The 20,889-nt window shown below is 36.4% G+C and overlaps 1 protein-coding gene and 1 pseudogene across 2 annotated transcripts; both read right to left on the reverse strand.

Annotated features, from left to right (window-relative positions):
- Nucleotides 1–7,957: 7,957 nt before the first annotated feature.
- Nucleotides 7,958–10,052, reverse strand: LOC147536087 (RING-H2 finger protein ATL16 pseudogene; annotated as a pseudogene). The gene has a single exon (XR_015226380.1). The product of XR_015226380.1 is annotated as an RING-H2 finger protein ATL16 pseudogene (transcript).
- Nucleotides 10,053–11,906: 1,854 nt separating this feature from the next.
- Nucleotides 11,907–20,324, reverse strand: ERMO2 (Sec23/Sec24 protein transport family protein). The gene is made up of 14 exons (XM_086644870.1): nt 20,172–20,324; nt 17,908–18,876; nt 17,658–17,796; nt 16,518–16,708; nt 15,894–16,001; nt 15,519–15,722; nt 15,158–15,389; nt 14,928–15,077; nt 14,661–14,817; nt 14,272–14,399; nt 13,868–14,190; nt 13,570–13,764; nt 12,823–13,067; nt 11,907–12,303 (listed from the first exon to the last, which is right to left on the reverse strand). The coding sequence occupies exons 2-13, from the start codon at nt 18,826–18,828 to the stop codon at nt 12,834–12,836; spliced, it is 2,982 nt and encodes a 993-aa protein (XP_086500996.1). The 5' UTR covers nt 18,829–18,876; nt 20,172–20,324; the 3' UTR covers nt 11,907–12,303; nt 12,823–12,833.
- Between the last annotated feature and the right edge of the window lie 565 nt (nt 20,325–20,889).

The raw sequence follows: 20,889 nt of genomic DNA on the forward strand, positions 1-20,889 counted from the left end.
CTTGACAAAGTTTAGTTAGATCTTAGACCTTCACTAAAGCAGTAAATTGTGCTCCCACTTAAAGAAGTATAATTGTTGATTATTTAGATTTCATTAAAGCAGTAAATAAGGAATCAATATGAGAATAGATAATCCCGTTGGAAAGTCAGATTTGGCCCGAAATTTTAGTCTCAGTGTGGCCGAGTGATAATGTGGCATGTCCAGGAGTAGAAAATAGGCACGTCACATAATCACTCAATTATGCTCAGACCAAAATTTTGGCCCATTTAGCATTACATGGTGCTTGTTTTTTCCGTTGTCTGGATCTGTTTCATTTTAGAATCACGAAGGCCTAGAGATTTTGTTCAAGAAATTTTCTCTCGCAAGTCACAGACACACTCATTACAAACCAGAGAAGAAAATGTGTGAATTACTTACCCGCAGTACTAAAATAAACAAATTTCAGGCAGCCCATCTCGAAATTTATCGTCAAGATTGAAGAAAAAGAAAGTATTTGAAGCTATGAAATCTATATTTGATAAGAATGATTATAAGCTTAAAATTTGCTTGAAAGTGGGTCTTCAGTTAGCTCAATAAAAATGTTAAAAGGTAAAACACAAACTTTAGACAAGGAGGAAATTGGCCTTGGCAGAATCTCCTTTTACAACTAAAGGGAGTAGGGGTGGGAAACGGGCAGGCCCGTTCTGGCTCGGGCAACCTCTCTATTGAGTCGGTCCAGGCAGACACCTTCAGGCCACGAGCTCGTGGATAGTTTTCCAGGCCCTAAAAGGAAGTACCCAAAATAGCATCCCCTTTTGGCCCCTCAAAGAGGTTCTACTACTTTTAAGAAAATCGGTTCAAACTTCCATGAAAAAGGGTGATACTAGTTTTCTACTAATAATATTAGCGAAAGAGATAATCTGTTACAGCCACAGGACATCATAAAATTATTATTGAAGAACTTATTAACAAATTATTCATTCTTTTGTCATTTATCACGCTTGTTCCCTTCAAGGAAAGTCTTTATATTCTTGCCTCATTTTGTTACCATTCATCAAATTTTCTATTTTAGAGAAGTCTTTAACTCAATGGATTGTAAAACTAACTATGGTGCAACCCTTCATGGAAATCTTGTGAGTGTAAATGAGATGTTGGAGAATGCTAAAGGTTTTCTGAAATTAATATGGTTGATAATATTATACTGAACTACACAATTAAAAGCTGAAGTTGAGGAAGGATAGACGGTAAAACCATTCATGACGCTAAAGAGTTGAAGAACCTAAACAACTAATCCTTGACAAAGGAGACCTCCAGAAAGCTACTAAAGATTTGATTGAGTACACTAACAAAAAAGAACCGAAAACAACAATGCGCTCGAAAAAGCGAAAAATCATCATTATGCTAAAACAACAACTTCACTTGGGTTGTAATTATTTATTATCGATCCCATAAATATGTAGAAGTAAGAAAGAAACGCAAGATTGTTCAAAATGTACGAAAAAAAAATTGCTACTCGTTTAGTTAAGAAGATGAGCTGGTATTTGTGAATTATGTAGAACGGAATGGATCTTAGAGGAGAGAATGATACTGGAGATTGGAGAAATAGAAGAACAAGAAGATGTTAATTTTCTACTAATATAAAGTAATGTTAGAGAAAGTGGAAATTTGTTGGGACAGCCACAAGACTTCATAACATTATTATTCAAGAACTTAATAACAAATTATTCATTTTATTGTCATTTATCACAATTATTCCCGTTCATGGAAAGTGTTCATATTCTTGTCTCATCTCGTTACCATTCATCAAATTTTCTATTTTGCAGAAGTCTTTAACTCAATGACTTTTAAAAGTAACCATGGTACCGTCCTTTATGGTAATCTTGAGAGTGAAAATGAGATGTTGGAGAATGCTAAAGGTTTCCTAAACTTAATTTGTTGGTAATATATATGGTTTAGTAGAAGCTTTGAGGAGACACTAGACTATTGATGAGAGCACTGTCTCGTGAATTAAAAATTAAGACTTCTAAACTAAGGAGGAGCTACTGATTTAGACAAGGAGCTACTTAATTAGACAATTAAAAGTTGAAGTTGAAGAAAGATGCGATAAAAAAAAATTGAAATGCACGATTCTTTAGTTGAAGGAAGAAAAGTTGTTTGTTCCTATTTTGAAGAACAACGGTTTCATGCTCTTTAATATTATGATAGAATGCAATGGATATTATACTTTGGAACGTTTCGAGTTCATCTTTCTTGCAACAAGAAAGTGCGTATATATAGACTATATCTAGCCACAAAAGGGCATTACAGGAAAAAGTAGGCATCCTATTGGGTAATCTGTATAAGAAGGTGGAGCTGCAATCTTCAATCGACGAGGAAACATAGGTGGTGCCTGCTAAAGCTGTTGCGGACAGAGGTGTAAGCTAGGTGTAATTAGTTATACTCAGCTTAATAACACTTAACGGTCCTTAAGTTAGTTAATGGAGAGATGCCTATAGATGGAATTCATCTAAGACTTTGTGAATGATGATTGCACTCCTAATAAAACTTTAAGTTTTGAATTATTCCTTTATAATTGGAGATTCCTAAATATCATTCTAGTTTGCCATATTCTCAAAAAATCAGAGTAACAAGAACATCTCTTCATATAAGAATGAGATTTCAGTACTCTTTGTACCCCAAGTTCTATTTAGACCCGAAAAACAAAAGTATAATTGTTTTCACCTTATTGTTGAGATATATATTGGTTATTCGAATATTCATGTTATCTGCACAAAAGATTAAAAGCCGTTAATGATTAATGAGCTTATAACAAGTTAAGATGTGAATGAGAGAAAAGATAGATGTAGTGAACTATTACCTGATCTCAATAGTAGCATAAACTCGGCCTAACAAATTTAGATGTGGCCCTTGATAATATTCGCCATCGTTTATCTGTTAGTACCACATAGCCAGATAGGCCTCCTGACCCTCCATCGAACTCACCGCTTCCCACGGATGGAATTTGTTTCGTCACCGAACCTCGAAATAAAATCGAAACACCAAATTGAGTACCCACTTTCCTAAGACTTTCACTTGAACCAAATTGTTAAATGGAGACTCCATTACGGTATGAATTTCCCCTGTGCTAATCTCATCTTCCTACATAAGCTCATTTGCCTTAGACACAAACTGTATAGACCTATTCACCAAAAACAAATACACTTTCAAGTGAGCAACTACCATTTGAAGATATCAGATTATTGAATAAGTTTACTACATCATTTAAAAGATAACTTGGACTTCCTATTTCGGTGTTCTTTATACTTCGGTAGGAATAAGAACACCAATAAGGCATTGGAGCAAAATCAGCTCCAGTGAATATTAGTGAAGAATTGAAAGCTTGATTCCTAACTTTTTCAATCAAAAGTCGATGTTGTCAATGTCCAAACAGGCATCGGGTAAGTACAAATTGGGCGAATACATGCTTTTTATAACAATGGCAAACTGTTTATGTAGTTTTTGGATTGAAGGAAGTATTTGAAGATATCTTCTTGTATTCTTGACAAAAGAAGAAGCTCAATTCACATTAGAATTTGCAGATGCTTAATGCGAATATATGTTTCTTTAGTTTTTTTTTTCTTTTTATCTTCGCTTTAGGAGTAGTTTTTTACTAGTATTTTATTGGGTTGAAACTATGACACATTTGGAGTTCCCACTGAGAGAATTTGATGCACAGGAAAGTCATGGGCCTAGTTCATAGAGTGAAGCCAGATAACCTCATCGGCTTCTTAAGCAATTAAAGAAAAAGGCCCGTGTTTAGCGCTCGACGAGGGCCCAATGAAAGCTTTACCATTATGCCATTCATTACCTTGTGGTGCTGGGTTTGTATCGAACACAAGTATGGAAGCTGATTTTCAGGTCAGCTTCAAGACCATATTACAAACTTTTTTCCATGACTTGTTCTCTTTGTTCTTTCCAATTTGATCGCTATAATGTAGTAAACTCTTGTTTGCCTTGACAAAGTTTAGGTAGATCTTAGACCTTCTATCATTCAATGTAGTATAATGAAGTTGCTCAAAAACTTTATCTACACTTTCTTTCATTCTCATTGAACTTTGTAACATGCGCGAGTTATATTAGTATACGACAACCGTCACAGGTGTTACACACGGGTTAGTGAAAATGCCAGTACAAGAACATGTATTACTAACACATATATTCCCTCGTCTCAGTTATTAGGTCACTTATTTTTTAACTTGGGATTTTACTTTTGGACCCATTATACACAAACTAAGTTTTTTTTTTCTTAAATGTTTAGCGTGCCCCGAACCCTTGACTTCGAAGGTGGAAATATACATCTTACCACTCCAACCAAGGGTTGTTGGCATGCGCAAATTATGTCAATCCTTAATAGTAGTATTTTATGGTCCGCAGAGGTAATATAGATGCAAAATCTCACATTATACCCACTGAAGTTACTATAGGGTGTGGGTATGGTCTCCAGTTTCCTGATCACCCCAAAAGCTAGCTCAAGATGTCAAATTTTTTCTCACACGTATAACATAATCACCACATGTTGGGACCTGGAAGAATATCTTCTTCCTCGACAATAGGACTTGAAAAACTTCCACAACTTTGGCTCTGATACCATTTGTGGGTATAGTCTTGGACTGTATTTAGCTTCAAATTGTCATGGGCTTCTTTCAGTATCCACAAAATTGGTTCAAGAGACTCCCTTTGCCCTTACAGTGACCACCACCCCCTCACACAAACAATAATGGGAGTATGGGTCTGACTTATATATATATATATATATATAATTTAGGTCAACTACTTGAGTGTATCTATTAATTGCAAATAGGTAGTTGGTACTACTAAGTATTTTTCCTGTATTATGTTCAACTAACTTAACTACCTGTGAAATCATGTGACATTGATGGGTCCCTCCTAAACATTTTTTGACCTAGAAATCTGCCTTATTAAATGAACACAAGAAACCTATTCTTTGACCCTAAAACAGTTCAGACTTCACAGAGGAAGTAAAATAACCATTTTTCTTACCTATTATGACTTGAGGTAAGCTTTTCTTCTGTCCATACCCTTTTTTTTTTTGTTCTCTATTTTCTTCTTTCTTTCTCATGATTATTAGAACTTTTCAAAGACACCCCACCTGTCAAAAAGAAAAATTGTCAATTTTAGGTTGATTTTGCAATTTGCAAGCCCCAAATTTCAACTCTTTCAAAAAAGTTTCCATCTTTATCAAAATGGTTAATTTTGATTTAGTTCTTAATTTGTGATCAACTTATTGTTTTGGTTCCCACAAGTCTTTTTTCTACTCTGAATGGTTTTAGAGCAACTCCAATTCTAGTCTGTCTTAGACCGAGAAACTATTTCTCCGCTCAAAATTTTCAGCTTCAGTTCAGTCTAAAAAACGTGTGGGATCATGTGTATGTGTGAAACATGTATTTGAACTATTTTCGAAATAAATTTTTTTTTCAAAGTCGGAGGCCGACTCGTTGGTGGATGTATTTTAATTGTTAATGTGTGAGTTTTCGTTAGAATTTAAAAAAATGTTAAAACTAAGTAAAATTTTAAAAAAATAGAAAAAAAAAAAAAAAAACAAAGGAGAAGATCTACCCGTTGGATTTGATCCAGCGGCTAGGATCAACTCCAACATAACCGTTGGGGTTCCCCAACAGTCATGTTGGGGGACTTTAGTCGATCCTACTCTTAGGGTCGACTGAAGTGTCGATTGTGTTTGGAGTGCCCGACTGAGGCCAAAAATTTAAATTTTGGCCTCCGCCGGACACAGGTTGGAGTTGCTCTTACAGGTAAAAATATGACTATTTGATACTTGCAGGAGCTAAATTAACTAGTTGATCACAAATTGAGAGCCAAAACGAAATTTCAAAAAAGAATCCACTTCTAAATGTTTTCAATTTGAATGACTTCTTCCAATGTGTATTATTGATAACCCTCTATGAAAATAGTAATTAAAAATCAGTAAGTTCCATTAGAATCTTGTGGTAGGTTTGGAGCGGGACAATCTTTTTTTATCCTTACACATGACAACATGCACACATGCAAATGCGCTAGAAAAATGCCGGTGTGTGCGCACGTACATACACTCGACAATACAGAGACACACATAAGACAATGAAGAACTAAACAAATAACAACTGGTGGAAGTTCAACAAAAAAAAAAACTGGAGGATGAAATCACCACATGAAACCCAACTTCTCTATTTAAAAAAAAAGGTAAAAATGTTTTAAAATTATTAAAAATGCGAGAAACACACAATGAGAGGGAAGAAGTTGGATATCTAATACAAGAGAAGGTTTGAACTTAGAGAGAGAAGATTTGTTTATACATATTCTTTTTTACTACATTGAGTCATCGATTACATCAGAGTTTTTTACTATATTGAGTCATGGATTACATCAGAGTTAGATTCATGTTTTGAGTAACCAAATAAGTGAGATTGACACCTAACCTGACTGAATCTCGCCTAGTTTACGTGGACAGGCGTGTTTAGAGAGAGAAATGAATCTCACTTGTCTCTCTAAAATATGACGGTCCACCTAAACTAATTAAAGATCGACACCTAAGCTGCTAGACTAGTTTAGGTGGTCAGACATGAATTACAAAGAATGTACTCTCTCTAAATTTTGACCGTCCAGTCGTCCACCTAAGCCAATTAAGACTCCACTCCACTCCACTGGTCTAGATGTTGGGTAGAGAATCAATGAGGTGTTAGTAAAATCTTAAACAAGGTTAGAGAGAGAGGAATTGGTTTATAATTTTAACTATTTTAGTTGATGGATTAGATTAAATTATGATTTACAATTTGGAATAGTGTGCCTCCCCAACTTACCCACCATATGCTATGTCTGCAACTCTGATGTTTTTGCTTGTTGTTTCCACATTATAAGTATTTCACACACTTACCCTAATATTTTATTTTCTCTCTCTCTCTCTAGAAACCAACTTAGATCTAATCTTTTTTTAAGGAAGAAATCACTAAAAACAATCACCCTGAATTAAGTTCAAACCCCAAAGTTGAGGGAAAAACTGAAAACCCTCCATTTTATCTGAATTAGCATGTGGGTTGCAAGCTTGCAATATTGTCTTGCAAGCTTGCAATATAGTCATATAAATTTTACTTTATAATTTCTATTTTATAATAACTTCATATTAACATTCATTGACATAATGATAAATAAATGTTTAGAAAGCACAACTAGTTTTCATGTCACTCTTGACTCAATACTTTTCTTACTTAAAAAGACAAAAAGAAATTGTTGGAGAGTTTCTCAAACTAGTCCTTGGACTCTTCCACAAAGAGTAGTCTTCTATTGTAGCAAGTTTGACCAAAGGGTAGTACATACTAGGCATAACCGCGACACATATAAATGCAATATCGTCGAGTGCATTATAAAGAGTTTAAGAAATTATGTGGTTGTATCATATCGGAAGTGTGTCCTAGCTATATTAAGAACTTCTTCTTCTTGTGTCGTTTTTTTTTTTTTGCAGATGTCAACAAAGTTAAAAAAGAGTAAAGATCATTAGAAAGTAACACATGAAAATTGATCTTTGTCTTTCTCGGTATAAAACAACACATGATATCACCGAATAAAATCCGTTACTCAACTTTTTTTTTTTTTTGTTGAGGTCCGTTACTCCCAAACTTGGTATGATACCATATGACTTTTGAACCAAAACAATTTACATTCCAACAATTGATTCTTTTTATTTTTTCTTGACATAACATCAAATTATTGGAGGAAAAGTAAGAGGAAGTAGTTGAGTACTTTTCAAAAATATGGGGACCCTTAATCTCTTATGGGTTTCTTTCAATTTTTTGTTATGATAGGTCTCTTTCTCTCTATAGAAAAAACAAAAGATGGAGGATAAACATAAAATCACTTTATGAAAGTAAAGGCAAAAATTGAAAAGAAGAAAAGCAAAAAAGTGGTATTAAACAACTTACCCATGCAATTTGGCTTTAAGCAGTGATACCCATAATCACCTTAATGATTCATTGAGATTTACTTTTTATCACAAATAGTAAAAAGGAAAAAAAGGGGAAGACAAAAACAAAAACAAATTTAACGGAGATAGCCCCAAGATTCCAAATTTGCTATACACTCAAATTCTATACTATTTTCATAAAACTAATTCTAATTAGGGGTGCTCCTCCTTTTACATGCCCATGGGTAGCCCTAGTTTTGATTTTGGTTGTTTCGGTTGCTTGCCTTTACTTCTTGCCGCAATGAATCCTTCGGTGTATTTTTCGGTCAATTCTTCTGCATCAGTCTGGCTCCATTCCCACCCCTAGGTCTAGTGCCTCTCTAAGTAACATCTAATTAAAAATTATAAGCCAGAGATAGATAGATTACACTTGTTTATGATTCAAATTGAATAGGAAGAACTGCATTTTTTGATCCTCTGCCATGGCTAAACGAAAAGATCGATCGACGAACTCTGCCACTTGATTCTTCACTTGTACTAACATCATTGATTAGATTCCTTTGCTGCATATTCTGTTGAATCATCTCTTGAACAGATAAATAAAGTTGTCTATCAATTGAAGAATCCATGGAGATTGATCTTCTAATAGGTTTAATTGAAAATTGATCATCTTTAACTCTACTATTAATACATTCATCACCCATACTTAAAACATGATTAGGAAATTTCCTTGATTTCTTGTTCTTAATTTCCTTGATTTGACTTAGTGTTTGCTCCAATTCTCCTGATTTACTTGATTCTTGTCGTCGATACGGTCTAACTTGATCTTCCCCATTATCACCCATAATCTCAATTACAACAAAATCTTCATTAGTGGTAATTACAGTCTCTGTAAATGGATGAATTTGATTAAGAGGAGATGAACTTGGAGCTAAAATTTGATCAAATGGGTATCTTGTAGTGATTGAAATACTTGATCTACAAAGTGGGCAATTATCATTTTTTTGAAGCCAAATATCAATACAATCAATATGAAAAGCATGACTACAACTAGGAAGAACTCTCAAATTTTCTTCTTCTTGAAATTCATTTAAACAAACAGAGCATTCATGGAAGTTATCATCTTCTTCTTCTTTATCTTGAACCATTTTCTTAAATTGAAAAATGGGTATTGATCTAATAACAGATTCATCGACACCTCGATGTTCGGAAGAAGGATCATAAACCATTAATGGGTCTTCATATCTTCTAAAAGAAAGTCTACTAATAACACCAATTCTATGCCAATTTAACCAACATTTGATAACAAAAATGTAGTAACTTAAGAGTAAGAAAGCTGTGGTTATGATTCCTAATATAGCTATGATTAAGATGGGAGAACTAGTTTCATGGGAATGTGGAGGAAGAGGAGGAGGGGTTTGATAGATTTGTTGGTTTTGGGTTTTAATGGTATTAAAGATTTGATGATGAAATCCATAAAGGTGGAAGCTTTTTGGTAATGAATCCATGAAAAAACCCAAGTTTGGGTTTGTTCTTGGATTAGTTTGTTGAAGAAAAAAGAACAAAGTTTGAGGCTTTAATGGAGTAACAGAGTATTGATGGATTTAGTGTGGAATGAGAGAGAATGGTGGATTAGAGAGAGAGAGAGTTGAGATGTCAAAAATGAATTAATACCAACATTGAGATGATGAAGAAAGAGTCAGGAGTAGTCAAATCCTTTTGGAGTTGGACACTGATTGGGTAGGTTAGCATACAAGTGATGAGTGTTGAAGAGAGAGAGAGAGAGAGAGAGAGAGAGAGAGAAGACAATGAAATGGGTATGTTAAGATCTTAAAAAGGAAAGAAAAGTCACACACAAATGATGGAAGAGTTAATGAAGAGGGAACACATCAAAGGCTGAAATGAAATCTCTTTCAAGAGAGAGAGAGAGGTGAGATGGACATGTAAAAGTCTTACTGTGACAGCCAGGACTTAAATTGCAATGGGTGGATTTTTTTTTTTTTTAGTTTGCAATGGGTGGAGTTGAATGTGAAAGGAAGATAAAGCTCCTCCTTTTTTTATTTCTTTAAAAATTGAAGAGAGAAATGGAGAGAGAGGCTATAATTTGGATAAAAAAAAACTCAGAAGGAGAGTGTCTATATTGAATCAAGTTTAGGGTATTCGCAATAGGTCAGGAACATATATTGACCAGATGGTTCTTACGTGATTTACAAACAAAGGTTATGCAATGTCTGCTCCCGAAACATAATTTTAGTCTGGCAAAAATCTAGCATAGACTACTGTATTTCGTCCAACGTTGTTAGATCAACAATTAAGAGCCGCAATCCGATCGCCCACATTCACATTCTAATCATTTCAACTATGGTATTCAATTTTATTACAAACTTATGTTGTACAATGAAAGTAGTCTTCAATCTTGTGTAAGTGATGGGAGTGCTACAATTACTTATACCAAATACATTGTGAGCATTAAAAGATCAAACTATTGAAACCCTAATAAAAAAAAGAGTTTTTTTAAAGTTTAATATCAAAATTGAGAAGGTGATGTCAGCATTAAAGTAAACACGTGGGGGTCCAGAAAGGAGTTTCTGCCATAAAGTCAAAACCGTGTGAATGATAAGAACTAAAATTAGGAAAACAAACAAACCTCAAAGACCTCTCTACACAGACAGACAGAGACCTACTCCCTAACTTTTCACATTCACCACTGACTCACTCTTCACTTTCTCTCTCCTCACTTTCTCTCTCTCTCTCTAGCTGCCTTGTTTGGGTTGGGTAGTACTTTAGTAGACTAGTAGTAGCACCAACCCTTTCATTGCAGTCAAAGTTTGAAGATTTGGAGCTCAACAAATTTTCAACAAGTCTTTTGTTCACATCTAAACACAAAGAAAGATTTTGGTTGAGGATGAAAAATGGAAAAACACTAGTAATTTCTTCATAAAAGTTACTACAATAATGATTTTGACAACAATTTTTAATGCCCCATATGGATTTTCAGGATTTAATAAACTTCGACACATAACATTTTCGCAAAGACATTAGTATACACACTCTAGCAATCAACCGTTACTCCTACATAGTTCACAACTTGGTTGCATTGTGGTTATATAAACATGCTAGACAGGGCTGTTAACGAGTTTCGTGCCCTTGCCAAACTGAAAACGTCTAGCAATAGCACACTCGATAACACGGCTTCTCTTGAACGTAGTGGTGTCAAGTGCACTAGGCTACCCGAGCCACCCCCGCGTAAGGATGGTTGTCCGAGGCCTATAACAAGCCCAAGTTGGCCTTATTTAGGGCACGCTAGTTAAGTAGGTCGTGCTTGTATAGTCCAATCACAACTCACTGTGAAACACTACCAAGTACGAAGATAAAACGTAGTGGGGCATTAAAGTGGTTGCTTGGTTTGGTCCCTGACTCCTTTCACAGGTTCTATAGAGGCTTAAATATTGCCAAGCCTAAGCTCCTCTTCTTGGATTTCCATAGGGCCCCCCAAGTTCTCTAGTTTCTTGATAGAACACTTGGCAAGTCATGGAGGCCCTGGCCCATCAATCAAGCCCAGTACGACCTCTTCATTTTCATATGGAACAAATATCCATTTTAATTCCAAAATGGGCCAAAGATCCACGAAAAATATTAAATTAGTCAGAGGTCCACAAGTCATGAAGATACTTAAATATCCGACCTGATACATAGATACATAGCGTTATGACTTCATCATGATGTTTTATTCAGAATGTAATGGGAGAGGCCGAGTGGAAAAGATGATTCCTCATTTCTTTTTCATTCATAACTGTGCACGAGACTTTCATCTCGCACGTCTCTTAAATCATAATGTATTACGAAACTTCCGAGCCTAAGGAAAAAAAAAACATGGACTTGCCCTTTTTAGGGCAAATATCAACATAACATAAACTGCCAAGGGTTCTCAAACAAAAAAAAAACTGCCAAGGGAATTAAAAAAGCCCTAGAGATATGAATGAAAATTCACTCTTCACTAACAAGTTAACAACAAACTCCAAAACTAACATAATATATTGTATGATGGAAAAAAATTGAAAAATGAAATAATCCAAGATCACAAAAAAACTTATTCTTGAAGTCGAAAACTAGAACAAACTAAGAAACTAAGATACACCCATTAAATTATTATTAATGTTATTCGACAAAATCTACTAAACTGTTCTTAAAAATTGGAGTGTTCATGGTCAATTTCCATTTCAAACTGTAGCTCAAGATCTAACCTCAAATTGCTTCATGTTGGATGAACACATTGATCTCATATTCTTTCACCATCTTAAAATCTTGGAAAGTGAAACCATGGAGGATTTTCCAGACCAGCTAAACTCTTTCCGAGATTAGGAAGAAATAACCTAAAAACAGATATGGAAAACCCATTAGGAACTGATTATGGAAATAACTAGAATTACTAAAAGTTTTTCCATTGAATTGGAGAATTTGATATTGTAAGTGATGAGAGAAATTGTAAATTCAGTGATCCTATAAGAAAAGTCCGCTGCACGAAGAGGAGACAATACCGTGACAGTCAGAAACAGGAAAGCATCCACCTAAATACAAACTCGTTATTCTGCAGATTCGATCACATAATTACTTGGTGTGGACCCAGAGTTTAGACGCTATACCTCGAGCTGCTTATAAGGCTACAACTAAGTCTAAGGCCCGGGTGGGCCGTCGGGTATGCTTCAATCCCTAGCCTGACCGACTAAATCTAGCAGACCAGTGGGCACTACCCATATATTCTAGCTTCAGGCATGCATGGCCCCGTGGCTAAACTAGGCTCTGGGGAACGTGTTGGGTGTTGGGCTTCGGGGCTTATATCACATAACAACAAGAGAAACAAATAGCAACGTTTTACCATAAGCTGTTAGTACCTTTATACATTTTATGCACTGTGCTGGACTTGTCTGTGAATTTGTAGTATCCAATCAACATAGCCGCTGCTTCCTGCAATCTGGTCCTCAACTAGATTCACAAGTAGCAATAAACCTTCTCTTGGGTGTTCACCTTGTTTAACAAGATGGCACTGCTGATAAGAGGAAGGTTCCTTCTCCCTAAATCTATTGAGTAATTTGATGAGTTTTCTTGATACATCATTGTCGTTCTCACTTAGGGTAACCTGAAGAAGAACAATAAGAATCCATAAAAGGAGAAAAAAAACATTATATTCAGTTAAAGGTAACCAACTGAAACATAGAATATTAGTATGATGTTTCCATACGGGTTTGGTTTATGATTATTATATGGACCTATTAGGTATATAAACCGTTTAGAGATCTTAAGTTATTTGGCTTTTACAGGCTAATATCGATATTTATAAATGGGAAAATAAGTTGTGAGTGCTATGCTATAATCCAGCTCGGCAAACCAAGATGAATTGCCGAAAAATAAAATGTCCTGACCTTATTGAGATTAAAGCAAATACTAGCAAAATCTCGTCATAGGAACAATGGCCAGGTGGATATGAGGGCCTAGAATGTTAATTGTGCCCTTAAAATAAAAATGCATTTTTTTCTCCCGCATAGTGAGTTCGAAATCGACCCTACTCCGTGATTAAGAATATGAACATCTCACTGTTACATTAAGGATCTACGTTTTACAGCAGGGGAAGAAGAACATACCTTGGAGATATCAGTGAAACCAGATAAATCTACCCCAACTAACTTGTTAGCTATGTCAGGGGATAGCATTCTGCCGAACCAAATAATGAAGCGAAGTCCATCATCATATAGATAAAGGCCTCTAGAATCTAAGCTCTCTGAAGCCAATGGTAACTTCTTTAACGAATTTTCCAAATCATCAGCATTAACTGACGCCTACAGACAAGATCAAGTTAGTATAGTCTGAGACTTAAACCACTTGTGCATTAAAAAATAAAGACATACTAAAAAAATGACATTTGCATGGAAACTTTCTAACCTTCTCAAGATACCCATCAACCCGAATCAAGCTAGGGTATAGAAGTTTTAGCAACCTTGAAATAGGCATAGTCATCATGGTATAACCAGCTGTGGAGCGTTCATCAAGCTGAGCGTCACCAAACCCTCCACGAAGAGGCGTGGATTTACATAGTGCTAATCCATATAGAGGTAAGAGTTTGAGTGATTCAGGATATATCATCTTGCCTCCCACACGGTGCTGCATAGCATAGAGATTCCGATATTCCCTAAGGGCTTTCACAATCCTCATTTGCACGGATTGGCGTGCATCTTCCAGTTTATACGACAAAGTTTTCTCAATTGCTGCATCAGATGACAGAAATGTAAGTACCAAACCTATTCGAGAGCCATACGGAGTAAATACCTAAACCTTTGAAATCTTACCAAGCCTACTAAATAGGGAAACAATTGCACCAGCATCGGCCTTTCGGTACATCTCTCCAAGATCTGCTACCACAGGAGCTGCGGCTGTATGGACCCTGATGCGCCTTTCTCCCGAAGATGAGGTATATCTTTTTTTTGCTAAGGAAACTGCTTTTAGCGATAAAAATGCAACAAAAACAAGTTTCCAATTTCTCTGCTACTTCTAGCGATAGTAAGAGCATGACATCCTTAAGCATAAATAGATTGGTTTGTTTTTAGCTTTCTTTATAAATATCCACCCTTTGTTAATATATTCATTTGCCGTTTAAAGAAAAACCAATTCAAAATAGATTATTAATTGAGAGCAAGTACTTTCTACTTCCAACTTTTTTACTTAAATTGAAGGATACAGCAAGGCCACTTGGAAATATACTGTCTGAGTTGTCAGTAGTGTCTCTTCCAAAGATAACTGCATTGCAAAGGCTTTATCACAGTCTACAGCGGGAAGCGCCATTAAATCCGTTGACCTTAACATAAAGTGACCATGATATGTGGTAAATCGTATTCCTGAAAAGAATCAGGTCTTTTAGCACCTAGTTGAGAACTACTCAACTTTCTTGTAGACAAAAATGAAATTTTTTACAACCAAGCAAAAAAGATGAGCTTCATGAATTTACCTTTTCCACATCTTATACGCAGGACAGCTTCCCAAGCAGTCTCCCTAGTAAGATCCCTGGATAACTCGTAACTCAACTTCTCTTTGTGAATGTCGGCTTGGAAACTTGGATAATAGTATACCTGACCACCAGTATATTTTGCTAGGGTTCCTATAAAAGATATGGAAATTGAAGTAAGAAGTATAACTACACGAATAAAGTTATTTTTGGCTCTGCAATAAAATACATACCTAGAGAAGCCAAATCTGTGTATTTGTCACTGAAGGCATACACATTCACACCAATCTGGAACTTCGTAAAATCAGCAGCCATTTGCTTGTAAAATGGATCTTCTGGAATTCTTAGTGCATGTTCCTTATCTGTTCCATATACTCGAAGATCATCTGCACGTAACCTTAATCGACCGACACCGAGAGTTGGTAGTGTTGTCTGAAAGATTAAGAGCTTCCCTCCAAGTCGATTCTGTTGTAAACAGAATTGCAGATGTTAACATAGATTTGCTCATTTGGCTCTTGTAGTCTTAAGCAACAAAACCCAACCGAAAACCATAATGAATATAATAAATCAATGAGCATGTAAAAGGTAACACACCATAACCATAAATGCTGCTTTAAGAGCTGGACCAAAAGCTGACTCCATATTTACGTTGTCCTGGAACATGGTAGGCAAGCTATCAAGGAAAGCTTCGACCACGCTTCTTGATTCGGACAAGTTTACAAGGAGATCATCTGGCAACGGGACAAATATATCCTCCAGATCTGACACTACCATCATTTGGGGCTGTGTTAGAGACGACTGGCAAGAGAAAAGTTCAATATGTTAGAATAACTGCATAAGACATCTAATTTAGAGGATGTAAACATTGGAATCTGGAAAAGATACACTAGTTCTATATAGTTAGGCGCACGAAGAACCATAATGTTACATCAAATCTATAATACGATCAAGAGATAAAGAGCAACTTGCCTTCATATTATAGAAATGTAACGTGCTGTCAAAAGTAATGAAACCAATCTGTGTTCGTGGGTGGCCTGGGAGCTCGTCTAAACAAGACTTTATGGTCTTCGCAACAACCTGGAAAAAATAACAAGAGCATCACATTCACCACATTGAACTTACTGAAAAACTAATATAATATTCTTCAAACAGTCGTGTTCTCTTCTTATTTTTATAAGCATCATCTCATTATTCTACTGGTATTGGTACAAGTGTTCATATGATCCTGGTATGAATTGATAGGCACAGCGAGTGGAAACTGCCAAAGAGGGACAAGGTAACACACATCTGTTTTAGTTATGACGTACGTAATTGTTATCTTGGGATCAACAATTGTTTCACTATACAAAAATGTTAAACTTACATGGTTCTAGCTCCTCACAATATGTGATTGTACATACAAAATGTCCTGTCAAGTACCCGACACTACAGGGAAAAAGATACTAAAAATACAACATTTCACGATATAATAATATAATGCATGAATAGCAATGCAAATATCTAAAAGTTACAGAGGATGGTTGATGCATCATGTTACTTTCATAGCCTCTGTTTATTGACAAATCCAGGTAATCTGTTCAGCAGCAAACTTACCTCAAGCATACCACTTTTAACTGCAGATATTGATACATCGATGAGGAAAAAGTACAATGGTGGCATTGGAGGCCTGACCATATATTCTGTCGGTGCAACAAAGTCTACACTACCCTTTGTAAGTTCAGGCCGTTGATCGGCATCAATTCTTCTACCACTCGCATCCAAATGGTTGAAATATTCACCAGGAACTGAAAGAGTAAAGACGGATTAGCAAGTTCACCATTTAAACTATGACCTCCGCCCAAGTTAATATCTATTTTAACAATATAATCCCAATGAAAAAGAAAAAGAGAAACTAGCATCAACTTTTTTTGTATTTTACTTTTTCGCCACTCACTTCCATCTTTTAATCAGAACAGAGAAACACCCCCCAAGCAATTCATCATTGAGATCTCCCTCCCAGGAAAATCATATTGAGCTGTCGGTGACATGCCGTCGGTTTTACTAATTTCAAACGCACTTTTGAAGGGATTAGACTTTTTCTTTAAAGGGATCAAACCTCTCAGAGGAAGTTGCTTTAACACCATCTTCAACCAAATTGTAACCCCCTCATTCATCCATCCCTCTCCCTACTAAACGACCGCTCCTTATATATTTATTTATTTTTACTTTGGATACTTCAAAATTGGACTCCAAAATAGAGAAATTCATCACTATTAAAAGTTGGCACAAATGAACTTTAGTAGTACTTGCTTACTATGATATCTTTTATCCGTATTAAGTTAGGGACATTTTTAACCAATTTTATCCCTGCAATTGTTTTATCCCTAAAATGCCACCTTTCTCTTGAGTTGAACTATAAAATCAGTCACCATTGTGCTACTGTTATTGTTACGAAGCTCTTTAAGCTAAGGGCACAGGTCATAGTCTCATAGACGAAGCCTAAATGATGATATCTTCTTTAACTACGAGGAATTATTTCTGGAACAAAAATTTTGTTTAAGACTAGCTTTAAGCGGCACCAAGCCAGGTATATACGGCTTGAGTGTGCTACTAAAAGCAAATATTTAGCTTTACTAACCACCAAAGCAAAAAAGTCATAATTAATGAAAATATCAACTTTACTGTCCTGATGTGAAACAGAACAAATGAAATATCTACTAAACGGAAACAGATAACTATTAGTTGAGAGTCTACCGTCATTAAGAAAAGTACACATGTTGCAACGCCATTTCCGTCCTGCATCCGTAAAAGTCACATATGGATTTACATATGTACGGCATCTTCTGCAACGGATAATCCCACTAGATCCAAAATTGACAATAGGAACTTCCTCCTGAATCAGAGATTTCAAAGCTAAAGTCAGATAAACATAAGAAATTGAAGTGGTTAATGCACAGGAATTCCGACATTAGAAGAAAAGAATACTAAAATCTGAGTTACTGACCGAACCAGAAGCTTCGGCAAGAGGATGTATCACTGCCCCCAGAGGCAAATGCCACCTTGAAAGCAGAGACTGCGAATTTGGTATGGCACTAGTTGTGAGCCGTAAATACTTAGATGCACAATTCTGGGGGTATGTATCGGCAAGAAACTTTGGCTCAACGTCCTCATCTAATGGCCTTGGCAGTGACTTGGGATCAAATCCAGGGTCCAGTGATCCTGGAGCAGACCCAACTGATAGTGAGCTGAATTCCTCAACTAAGTCCGGGAGACCTCCTACAGGTGGTCCACCAGGATTTTGATAATGCTCCCTTGAATTGAAATTCATCTGAGCTCCCAAGGGAGGTGGTGGTGCATAGCTTCCTGGGAAAGCTGGACCTTGTGCCGGTGGAGGAGCTTGGGTAACTGGAGCAGGCCTATACGGATATCCATACGAAGTTGGCCTTGCTGCAGGAAATGATGGAGGTGCCATTGGGGCTGATGAAAGTTGGGGTTGTTGTGTCTGAGATTGAGGTGGAGGCGCCATTGGGGCTGATGAAAATTGGGGTTGTTGATGAAAAGGAACAGGTGGAGTCCTCAAAGTTTGTTGACCAGCAAAAGGCATAGTGGATGGTGGTATCATTGGCTGCCCAGAAGGTGGACCACCAAAGGGGGGCAAGGGTCGAGCGGGTGGTGGAATCTGTGGTGCCGAAAAACGTTGGTAAGGACTTACACCGGGAGGTACATAAGGTGGTTGTGAGGGAGGCACATTTGGACCATTAAACATAGCTGGTGTGGCAGCTCTATTACCAGATGACTCGGGTCCAGCTCCAGGAACAGAGGATAAATAGGGTGTTGTAGGAACAGGCGGTGGAGCAAAAGGTGATGATATAGTTCTTCCAGGAAAATTTGGAGGTCCAGGCTTTTCATTTCCCATGGGCTGCATGTTTACTCGTCTAATCTTCTATAGCAATCAAAGTGCCATTTACCGAACCTGAAAAATAAATAAGAATGTAAGAATATTGCTCTTAATAGAGGTTCAATCATTCTGTGTCGGTGTTGGACTAGAGGCTGAAGTGTCGTGTCGTGTTGCAATGTGCCATGTGAAACATACAAGTAGGTCCAAGACGTCAATTAGCGCAAACTTGTGAATTTCTTCACATCATTCCATATACTTTTATTTGAAACTTTGTACGAATTGTATTAACAATAGAGAACTGTACAATGTTTGGTTCTAAAGAAATTGTGGCTCTATAGATAAGGATAGCTATGGAATCTTGCAAAGCTACAATTACATGTTATGAATTAACGCACTCCTATTGTGTACAGAAACTGAGAAAGCCTCTAATCTTGCCCATTTTTGCACTCTGCTCCAATGATATAAGGTTCCTCTCATGGCCACAATGAGGCCAGTTCATATCTTACACACATGTCCTTTCACTTATTCGAAGTGTTCGTTTTGAAGTACTAAAACTAGTTGTGCTTCATTCACATATATTTAAAATAAAACAAAAAACTTTCTATGAGATAACATACTTGAACAATAACAAGAAAATAAAACATAACACATACCAATTATAAGGATTAAACACATTGTGCCATTCTATGCCATGTAACGACATGCAAAAACGATCTAGTATCAAGCACAATACGAAAAACGCATCCATCCCGTGTTGGACTATGTCGTTTCCATATCGGGAGTCGACTCAAGACGAACCTCCAACTCTTACCAAAATAGATATTATAACAGAGAAACAACGAAATTCAAGCTAAACCCATTCCAACCTAATAAATGCATAGCTAGGTTAAAATAACCAATGTCTCTACTAATGCTCTCATTATAGTCCAGTTCGTGAAGGAACCCAAGTCATGCGTGACAAAGGTCGACACCAAACACAAGTGACAAAATTTTCAATCAGTAATAACCATAATTAACTCAAACCCTAGAATTCAAATAACTGAAACAGACAGAAATAACTACAGATCTCCCATCTTAATAAAAAAAACCAAAAAAAACGACACTAAAACTTCCTGATCTCATGAAAATCATACTAAATTATCAATCAAGAATCGATTTTTTTCTAGAATCAGCTTAATTCAAACTTCTAATTGAATCACTTATGTTAAATCAAAAACCAGATGAATAAGAAAAATTGCAAATCCAAACACCAAAACTTCAAAATTTCAGATCCAAATTTCATAATCGATCGATCTTAATGTACAGAAATTGAAAAAGTAAGAACCAAAAACTGGAATTTTAGATAATGTTATGACGAATGAATCACTTGCCTTGAATCAAGAGGAGGGATTCGATGGCCGGATGATGAAGTCTCCGATCGGAAGGGAGAGATGGCCGGTACTGTACGACCGCCGGCCAACGAGAAGAAGAAGAAAAGATGTAGAGAGAGAGAGAGTTGAAGTTTAGATCTTCGCAACAAAGCCGATTATGTTTGGGGAGTGTTTTTCTTTTTTTTACTCCTTGTTTGATTTAGTTTAGGATTTATTTTTGTTATATCATAAGGTCTATCTAATTGGAACACAAAATCAGATCCGACGGTCCAGATCGAAAGGTCAAGGTCTAACTTTTTGTGCGGTACAGATTGTTGTTTCAGATGATGATTTTTTGGTTTAGAACATTAGGTCAAGATCTCACTTTATGTTCGGTACAGATTGTTGTTTCTGATGATGATTTTTCGGTCCAGATCATGAGGTCAACATCTCACTTTTTGTGCGGTACTGATGGTGATTTCGATTCATTTAGTCCTACTCTATTCATTTTGTCTATCATTATTGGAGATTCAAACCACCACTACCGACCATAAATCACCATTTCGTTGATGGTTGTTGTGCTCACTAAGTTAACATTAGTCGCGCTATCAAATATTAGTTTTTGATTCGGTAAACTCGTAACCCATAATTGGACTCTCCAATTTATTTGCTTGATCCATAGTCCTCCTAACTCCTTAGGTTTTCTGAACGATATCTCAAGGGATGGAATGCTCTTCCG

This window comes from Eschscholzia californica, unplaced genomic scaffold, assembly GCF_041429995.1.
Source record: "Eschscholzia californica isolate CP2 unplaced genomic scaffold, dmEscCali1.0.p SCAF_5, whole genome shotgun sequence".
In the NCBI taxonomy this organism is placed as follows: domain Eukaryota; kingdom Viridiplantae; phylum Streptophyta; class Magnoliopsida; order Ranunculales; family Papaveraceae; genus Eschscholzia; species Eschscholzia californica.